We start from the raw sequence: 8039 nt of genomic DNA, 5'->3' as shown, positions 1-8039 counted from the left end.
AATTCATCCAGAATTCTAATCTGATCACTTATCATTCTGCAGGTACTTAAAAACAATGTTTTTAAAAATGAAATTTTATTTACACTTCTGCTGAGTGCTTCTTGTTTATTGATTAGATTTCATTTTACTAATCTGAACCAGTATCCGTCAGATGAATGTAGTGGAGTAGAAGTATTAGTTACTCTGTCAGTAAACACATCATGAGGTCAAATATTTGACTTTCACCACCGTTTCATTAAAGTGAAGATTGTTAAGGATGATTAGTCAGTAAACTAATCAATAATGAAGTTAATCATTAGTGGTAGATAGAACTTTAAAGTAAGGAGCAGTCAATTTGCAGACGTCATGATGTTTAATTAAAAAATTACTTCAACATCAGCAAACAAACACTAAAGGACAAATCCACTGTTTTTACACTACATCTCCCATGATGCTTTGACACAGCAGCTCAGCTGTTTTCACTCAGACTGAAGACCGCTGCAGCTCAGACTCTGTTCGTCTCACACAGTGACACCAGACCTGCTGGACCAGGATCCACTCAGCCCCTGGCGTGGGGGGGGGGTTCATGTTATCAGTCCAGTTCAGTCCAGGTTCAGCGAGGTTGACCCAGCAGTCCGGCTTTAGCAGCCAGGGCCTCATTCTGCTGGATGTGGTACTCCTGAAACCTCATGGAGATCCGCTGCGTCATCTTCAGGTACTTCTGCAGACAGGACTCGGAACAGCTGGACTGAAACGACAGGAAACATCTGTTTCTTGAACCAAAGGCCAGAGACACGTCCTGAAAACACAAAACACCTCCGACCTGCTGGTTTAACCCTGGCAGCGGATTGGTCAGACAGCCAAGAGAAGATGTGACATCACATGACATCATCAGCTCATTGAGCGAAACCTTTTCTCAGCATCATCACTCCTCCCCGACAGCCAATCATTAATCAGTGATTAATGCTGATGTCCATGTTTGCTGATTGTTTTCTCAGCAGAGCTCCTGAATGCAACAGTTCTCAGCTAAAAACAAACTCTTAAATCTTAAAGGAAGTGTTTCCTCTCCACTGTCTCCTACTGCTGCTCATGGTGGATCTGTTGGGTCTCTCTCTGTAAATACCTATTTCAAAGAGTCTAGACCTGCTCTATATGAAAAGTGCCTTGAGATGACTGTTGTTGTGATATGGCGCTATATAAATAAAATTGAATTGAATTGAATTGAAATGTCTGAGCGCCTTTGAACGCATCAACAAGAAGCGGTTTGAAGAAGCTCCCGGATGTTGACCTGACCTGGATTTGTGTTTGTTTTGTTTTTTTTTACCTCCTCTGCCTTCACTTCTCTGGTGGTGAAATCTTTGACACAGTCCATGAAGCAGTTCTCCGTCACCTTGTTGTAGGTTCCCAGAAACTCTTTGAACTGCAGCAGGAGAGAATGAAACCAGTGACACGGTCAGTTTGATCTCCTGGTCCCCAGAGGAAACACCTCACTCAGCTTTATTGTTTCCTTCACCTACGTTCATCTAAAGCTTTTCTGTGACTACAAGTCACCACTCACCTGTTTGATCTGGTCGGACTCAGACACCTGGACCGCCGCCATGTTTCAGAATCAGAGTCTCTGTGAAGAACAAACAAACCAGACTCTATTCAAAAATCTGCCATTTTAGTGTTCACGATCCCGGCCTCTGAACTCTGTACACCCTCACCCAGGCCGTTTGAGCAGGTTAAAGGGTTTTATTATAGTTCAGTTTGGTCCCGGTTTCATTCTCTGAAGAATGGAGTTTGGTTCAGCAGCTGTTAACCACACAAACCTGCTCCTTTAATGACAAACCAAAGTGTTTCTGGTTAAAATGGTTCTTTCCTCTGGTCACAGAGGCTAAGCTAAGCTAACAGCTAGCAGTATTAGCTTCGTGTTCCCGTGATTTTACCGGGTTTCGTTGTGAATACGGTCTCTCAGACTCCCGCCCTGCGACCTGCAGACACACACTGTGACTTAGACTCCGAATCAGAGACACGACATGAAGGTTTAATCTGACCTGAGGTCGGTGTTTGATGAGAAGAATCCTCCCTCCAGCGGACGGAAGGACATGTGCAGAGACACGGAGCCGCAGATTCAAACGATTTAAAAACGATTTTTACTTTGAAAAATAACGAAAGAAAATCGGATTATTTTAGAGTTTAAATCTAATTATTAAATTATTGATTGATTATTGATGTGATTCTGATCCAAATCTATGAAAAAAGAATAAAACCAGTGACGAAAGTTTGACCTCTGAAACAGTCGATCCGTGCGCTACAGAAGAAACTGTCCGGAGTGCTACAAGAGCGTAGTAAAGTTCCCACATTTGAAGAGTTCCTAAAGAAATGAGCACATGTTTATGATAATAATAAAAGATCGTGATGTTTCTAATTATTATCTTTAACATCAGCTGATCATTTTAATTAAATGGAAGTGTCATGGAAATAGGAACATAACATCCTCCAATGAAAAGAAGAAACAGAAGCTAAACTCTGGTTATTTCCTGGTTCTCAGGTGAGGCGGTAATCAAACGTCTAATCTGACTGCTGACTGTATCACTTCTTAGCCAATAAAACAGATTGTGATTTTTGGTGTCCTGCTTTTGAGGCGGAGTGAGACATCTGTTCTTATTTGTACCGTCGATCCAAAGCGGAACCGGAAGTGCTGTTTTGTTGTCAACAACTGTTGCTGTTTTTACATTTGTCGAGTTTCCACTTTAGTTTCTGTCTTTTTTATTTCCCCGACGCCTCTTCTTGTTTTTCACTAAAACGTTTTTACTTTCTAAACTTCTCTTTCCCGCTCTCACTCCCGTCACGCGCTGAGTTTTAACGGCTCCGCTGCTGTTTGATCCCGGAGCGGGAAGTTTGAATGAGGCTAGCAGCTGTTAGCCTGCATGCTAATGGCCCGCTGATAGTCAACAAAACAGTTTCAGTTAGATTCATTAGAACCGTGCGGATGTTCCGTCAGGCCGCCTCCAGCTCTCACTCTCCCCGGGCTTTATCCGGTGATCTCAGTCCGAACCAGTCCTCCTGCAGCTCGGACACCGGGGACGTTTTAATCCGCTCCACCAGGATTCTCTCGGACCGGAGACGCGAAGCCGGACCAGGACCCGGTTCCGTTCAGATAACTGTCCAGAAGCTGCGGGACCCGGCCCCGTTCCAGCCTCCTCCGGCCGAGCAGCACCGGCGGCCGAAGGCCGGACAGACGCCGGACACCGGAGCTCCTCCGCGCTCCGCGGCGGGCGGTCAGCCCGGTAAGAGCAGCGACAGGTGTCATGGAAACACCGGTGACCGGAAGTAGTTAGATCCAGTTTAAACAGAAAATACATGCAGCTGATTATTCTACTTTACTGTGTTCTGTTGATTTTATTGTTCCGTGTGTACATGACCAGAGTACTGTGGTCGTTGGTTCTGTATCTGATCTGGTTTCTAAATGTTTGTGTTGATTCTCAGTGTCAGTGTTTCTCTCTCTCTGTGTGTGTGTGTGTGTGTGTGTGCAGACCGACTGAGTGGACAGACCAAGGAGAACAGAGAACCAACAGGAAGAGTGAGTCTCTGTTTTTATCTTCCTGCAGTTTCCTGTCACATGTTTCTGTTTGTTTGTCTCCATGAGAAGATCCAGAACCACCTGACACACGACGTCACACAACAACACACAACGACACACGACGACACACAACAACACACAACGACACACGACGACACACAACAACACGACGACACACAACAACACAACGACACACGACGACACACAACAACATGACGACACACAACAACACAACGACACACGACGACACACAACAACACGACACACAACACACACGACGACACACAACAACACGACGACACACAACAACACGACGACACACAACAACACGACGACACACAACAACACAACGACACACGACGACACACAACAACACGACGACACACAACAACACAACGACACACAACAACACGACGACACACAACAACACAACGACACACGACGACACACAACAACACGACGACACACAACAACACGACGACACACAACAACATACAAGTTAAATCAGGTCGTCAACGACTGTAAATCAAATAAAAGCACTGACGTCTGTTTGTTTCCTCCTGCAGCCCAACAGGAAACTGTCTGCTGGGACTCAGAGAGACCGACAGCCTGGTGAGGACCACCTCAGACAGACAGACAGACAGACAGTCTGAGAAACACTGAGTTTCAAACTTAGGTCATTGACGACTGTGACTGTGAATATATGTTATTGATGATTGATGGTTTATTGATGGTTTATTGATGTTGCTGACAACGTGAACTCATCTGATGAAATATTGTCTGATGCTGAAATAAAGTCTGATCAGTGAAACCTTCAGTCTGTAACATCAGACAGGAACCAGCAGGTGACCCTGACTCCGCCTCTGTTTACATCATCACTCTCAGGTCACGACCTCCTGACGTCACGTTTCACCGCCGGAGGTCGAGGAGTTGTACTCGCAGCTCTGAAGCAGCGGTGAGAGACAAACACCAACAGAAACTCAGAGGAGTTTGGTTATTCTGATTCAACCCTGAACACCTGAACGCCACATCACACTCACCTGTCACCTGCTGCTCTGTCTGCTCAGCTTTCACAGCGCCCCCCACAGGAGGGAGGTCAGAGTGAAGCTGCTGGACCCGGGGCCACTGCAGAACAGTTCCCAGGATCCTCCAGGTCTGAGGTCCAACTCCCAGGATGCAGCAGGTGTAGCGGGGGTCCAGGTGGAGGCGGGGCTGTCCTCTGGTTGCCTGGGAGATGCCACCAATGCAGCAGCAGCAGCAGCCGCAGCTGTAGCTGCTCCTCTCATCAAGGTAGATCTGATCAGAGACCAGTTCACTGAGTCACTGCAGGACTGTGGTACTGACAGTGTGTGTGTGTGTGTGTGTGTGTGTGTGTGTGTCACAGATGGAGGCTCAGGTGTCTCAGCTGGTGGACGGGCTCCAGAGGCTGCTGCAGGCCGACAGGTACGTGTTTGTCCAGGACTCCACTTCCTGTTTCTGATGATGATCCTCAGCTCTGGATCTTGTACTGTGACATCACTGTGACATCACTGTCTGCTCTGTGGTCAGGGAGGGCAGGGACAGGGGGCGGAGTCAGAGCCAGCAGACGCTGCAGCAGCTGGAGACGCTGCACGGTCGACAGCTGCAGCTGCAGGTAAACACGCTCACCTGTTCAGGTGCTGCTGACTCATCACTCTGCCTTCTCACTGCTCATTGGCTCTCCTCTCCTCCAATCAGAGCCAGCTGCTGGAGTCAGCCCTCAGGATAGTGACGGGCCACACCCCCGCCCCCTCGTTGACCTCTGACCTCACGGCCTCAGGTCAGACGGCCCATCTGCAGGTCACACACCTGGACTGTGCAGGTAAACACACACTTTTTACTGTGTTTCTCAACCTGCGGCTCTGCAGCTCTGAGCAGGTCCTCACATGGACTGAGGGGAGGGCTGAAGGTGGAGTCACAGGAGAACAGGAAGCTTCTGATGGAAAAGATGAAGACGTGCTCCATACTCCAAATTAAATTTAAATTAAATTAAATTAGAACAAAATCAGGTGTAAGTTTAACAAGTTTACTGCACAAAGAAGAAATGAGCTGATCTGAGCTCTGTGGAGGAGCTGCTGCTTAAAGATGGCCGACACTGTTCCCTCCTGCAGAGCGTCAGACAATCTGCTGTTTTAAACTCATGTTTCAAGACTTGTTCTCAGGCTGTGAACACAGGTTGGCACAGGTGAACACAGGTGGATACAGGTGAACACAGGTGAATACAGGTGAATACAGGTGAACACAGGTGAACACAGGTGAACACAGGTGAATACAGGTGAACACAGGTGAAACAGGTGAACAGCACAGGTGAATACAGGTGGATACAGGTGAATACAGGTGGATACAGGTGAATACAGGTGGATACAGGTGAACACAGGTTGGCACAGGTGAATACAGGTGGATACAGGTGAATACAGGTGGATACAGGTGAACACAGGTGAATACAGGTGAACACAGGTGAATACAGGTGAACACAGGTGAAACAGGTGAACACAGGTGAACACAGGTGAACACAGGTGAAAACAGGTGAACACAGGTGAATACAGGTGGATACAGGTAAACACAGGTGGAATACAGGTGAACACAGGTGAATACAGGTGGATACAGGTAAACACAGGTGGATACAGGTGAACACAGGTGAATACAGGTGTAGTAAAAACAGCAGGAATAGTTCCTGTAGTCTGTCAGCAGGTGGAGCTGCAGCACCACAGTCACAGACTGATGCTGCAACCATCAGAGTTTAATAAAGGCAACATACAGTTTGTTTACATCTCCCAGAGCATCATGGGAGCTGTAGTCCTGAGAGACTGGAGCAGGACTCACACTAACAGAAGACTGACTGACTGACCCTGTTACTCTGATTTTAGACCAAACCCAGTGCAGTGGACTTTTAGTTCCAGTCTGGATCTATGACAGCTGATGATCAGCTGATGATCAGCTGATGATCAGTTCATGTGGTTTAAACTTGATGTTCCTCTCAGTGAACAGAAACGTTTGAAATGTTGAACGTCAGAGCACAGACGCTCTGAACGCTCTGAATCACTGTGACCAGCAGGTGGCAGCAGTGTCCCTCTGACACCTGGCGGCTGTTACCATGGAAACACCCCTCCTCAGATACCAGCACTGATGCAGCAGAACAGATCAGTGTGTGTGTGTGTGTGTGTGTGTTTCTGGAGGTGGCAGTTTCTTCCATTTTAGGCTCTGCTGGGATGGAGGCGGGGTTGTCATGGTAACCAGGCTGTTTGTAGCAGCGTGCTATTTATAGCTTCAGTCCTGAACTCTGTGCTGATACTCCTGTGTGTGTGTGTGTGTGTGTGTGTGTGTGTGTGTGTGTGTCTGTCTGTCTGTCTGTCTGTCTGTGTGTGTGTGTCTGTCTGTCTGTCTGTCTGTCTGTGTGTTGTGTGTGTGTGTGTCTGTTTCTGTGTCTGTGTGTGTGTGTCTGTCTGTCTGTCTGTGTGTGTGTGTGTGTGTGTGTGTCTGTCTGTGTGTGTGTGTCTGTGTGTGTGTCTGTGTGTGTGTGTGTGTGTCTCTGTGTGTGTCTGTCTGTCTGTCTGTGTGTGTGTGTGTGTCTGTGTGTGTGTGTGTGTGTGTGTCTCTGTCTGTCTGTGTGTGTCTGTCCGTCTGTCTTCAGGGTGTGAGTAGAGTCCAGTAGAACCTCCTGTCTGACTCTGATGTGTTCTTCTCTCCATCAGCAGACGTCCTCAGGAACCAGCAGCAGAGCTCCACGGCAACCACAGCTGCCGTCCTGGAGACCGGCCCAGTTACCATGGCAACACCCAGCTGTGACCGACAGCCGGAGAAAACCAGGTGAGGGGGCGGGGACACACACACACTGAGACACAGGTACACCTCCACCTGGTGTCAGCAGGAAACAGGAAGTAAACAGGAGGAGATCTCATGATGAAAAGTCAGAATTCACTCCAGGTCAGAGAACCCTCACTGGAGGTTTTCAGTGCTCCAGGATCTGGGTCAGACCAGGTCTCAGGTGTTTCATCGTGATCCTCCATCAGCAGCTCTGCCTCCCACAGAACCAGGTGTCTGTTATTGATCCGTCAGATTCCTCTGATGTCACACTTCTTCTCTTCGATGTGCAGAGACGCGGTCATGTGACGCAGGTGTTGAGGACTGATTTATTTAAACTGATCCAGAATCAGGAGGTGAACAGTTATTTCCAATATTGATTAGTCTGCTGATGATCCTTGGGATCAATCGTCTGTAACATGTCAGTGAAAGATGTTCAGTGATCAGACACATCAGTGTCAATATTCAGATTGATTATTGACGAACAGCTGCAGCTCGTTACTGTTTCAGCTGGAACCATGAAACCTGCAGCCAGTGTGTGTGTGTGTGTGTGTGTGTGTGTGTGAAGCTCAATTTGCATAATCAGACAGAGAGAGAGAGTGGTGGGGGCGAACGAGGCTGCAGCTCATTCAGCCTCCTCCCTGCAGCGCGGTCGCCAGGCACGTTTCCATGGCAA

At 47.7% G+C, this 8039-nt stretch overlaps 2 protein-coding genes, 1 long non-coding RNA gene and 1 other non-coding gene across 10 annotated transcripts in view; 2 read left to right on the top strand and 2 right to left on the bottom strand.

Moving 5' to 3' along the window:
- Positions 1–333: 333 nt before the first annotated feature.
- timm9 (translocase of inner mitochondrial membrane 9 homolog) lies at positions 334–2181 on the bottom strand. 2 transcript variants are annotated; one of them, XM_018674802.2, is made up of 4 exons: positions 1908–2181; positions 1538–1597; positions 1304–1399; positions 334–727 (listed from the first exon to the last, which is right to left on the bottom strand). In XM_018674802.2, the coding sequence occupies exons 2-4, from the start codon at positions 1577–1579 to the stop codon at positions 593–595; spliced, it is 273 nt and encodes a 90-aa protein (XP_018530318.1). In that variant the 5' UTR covers positions 1580–1597; positions 1908–2181; the 3' UTR covers positions 334–592. The 2 variants fall into 2 exon arrangements, with proteins under 2 accessions (XP_018530318.1, XP_018530317.1); XM_018674801.2 differs by having other exon boundaries at positions 2016–2167.
- LOC127142272 (small nucleolar RNA SNORD53/SNORD92) lies at positions 828–913 on the bottom strand. Its single transcript, XR_007812764.1, has one exon. It is a non-coding gene; the product is annotated as a small nucleolar RNA SNORD53/SNORD92 (small nucleolar RNA).
- Positions 2182–2360: 179 nt separating the features above from the next.
- kiaa0586 (KIAA0586 ortholog) overlaps positions 2361–8039 on the top strand; it is a 30132-nt gene continuing 24453 nt past the window's right edge. For 3 of the 4 annotated variants that reach the window (XM_018674794.2, XM_051069615.1, XM_018674793.2), the window contains exons 1-9: positions 2361–3251; positions 3498–3544; positions 4111–4156; positions 4430–4499; positions 4612–4834; positions 4929–4987; positions 5093–5177; positions 5261–5384; positions 7255–7369. In XM_018674794.2, coding sequence (XP_018530310.2) covers positions 2867–3251; positions 3498–3544; positions 4111–4156; positions 4430–4499; positions 4612–4834; positions 4929–4987; positions 5093–5177; positions 5261–5384; positions 7255–7369 — 1154 coding nt within the window. In that variant the 5' untranslated portion in view covers positions 2361–2866. The remainder of the gene's footprint in view (positions 3252–3497; positions 3545–4110; positions 4157–4429; positions 4500–4611; positions 4835–4928; positions 4988–5092; positions 5178–5260; positions 5385–7254; positions 7370–8039) is intronic. The other variant, XM_018674797.2, reaches the window with a different exon arrangement.
- LOC127142269 (uncharacterized) lies at positions 5422–6899 on the top strand. Of its 3 annotated transcripts, none has more exons than XR_007812761.1 (3): positions 5422–5837; positions 5900–5979; positions 6059–6899. It is a non-coding gene; the product is annotated as an uncharacterized LOC127142269 (long non-coding RNA). The 3 variants fall into 3 exon arrangements; XR_007812759.1 differs by having other exon boundaries at positions 5880–5979; XR_007812760.1 differs by having other exon boundaries at positions 5880–6039; positions 6079–6899.

This window comes from Lates calcarifer, unplaced genomic scaffold, assembly GCF_001640805.2.
Source record: "Lates calcarifer isolate ASB-BC8 unplaced genomic scaffold, TLL_Latcal_v3 scaffold_58_123, whole genome shotgun sequence".
Taxonomy (NCBI): Eukaryota; Metazoa; Chordata; class Actinopteri; family Centropomidae; genus Lates; species Lates calcarifer.
Note: the sequence above shows the minus strand (reverse complement) of the source record. Positions and strands in the feature narration are given on the sequence as shown.

Excerpts from the sequence above, each read along its gene's own strand:
- timm9 (XM_018674802.2), bottom strand. The coding sequence starts at position 1,579 with ATGGCGGCGGTCCAGGTGTCTGAGTCCGACCAGATCAAACAG. Across the intron at positions 1,400-1,537 it reads AGTCCGACCAGATCAAACAG|TTCAAAGAGTTTCTGGGAAC; the intron begins GTGAGTGGTGAC and ends CTCCTGCTGCAG. Across the intron at positions 728-1,303 it reads GAGAAGTGAAGGCAGAGGAG|TCCAGCTGTTCCGAGTCCTG; the intron begins GTAAAAAAAAAC and ends CTGTCGTTTCAG.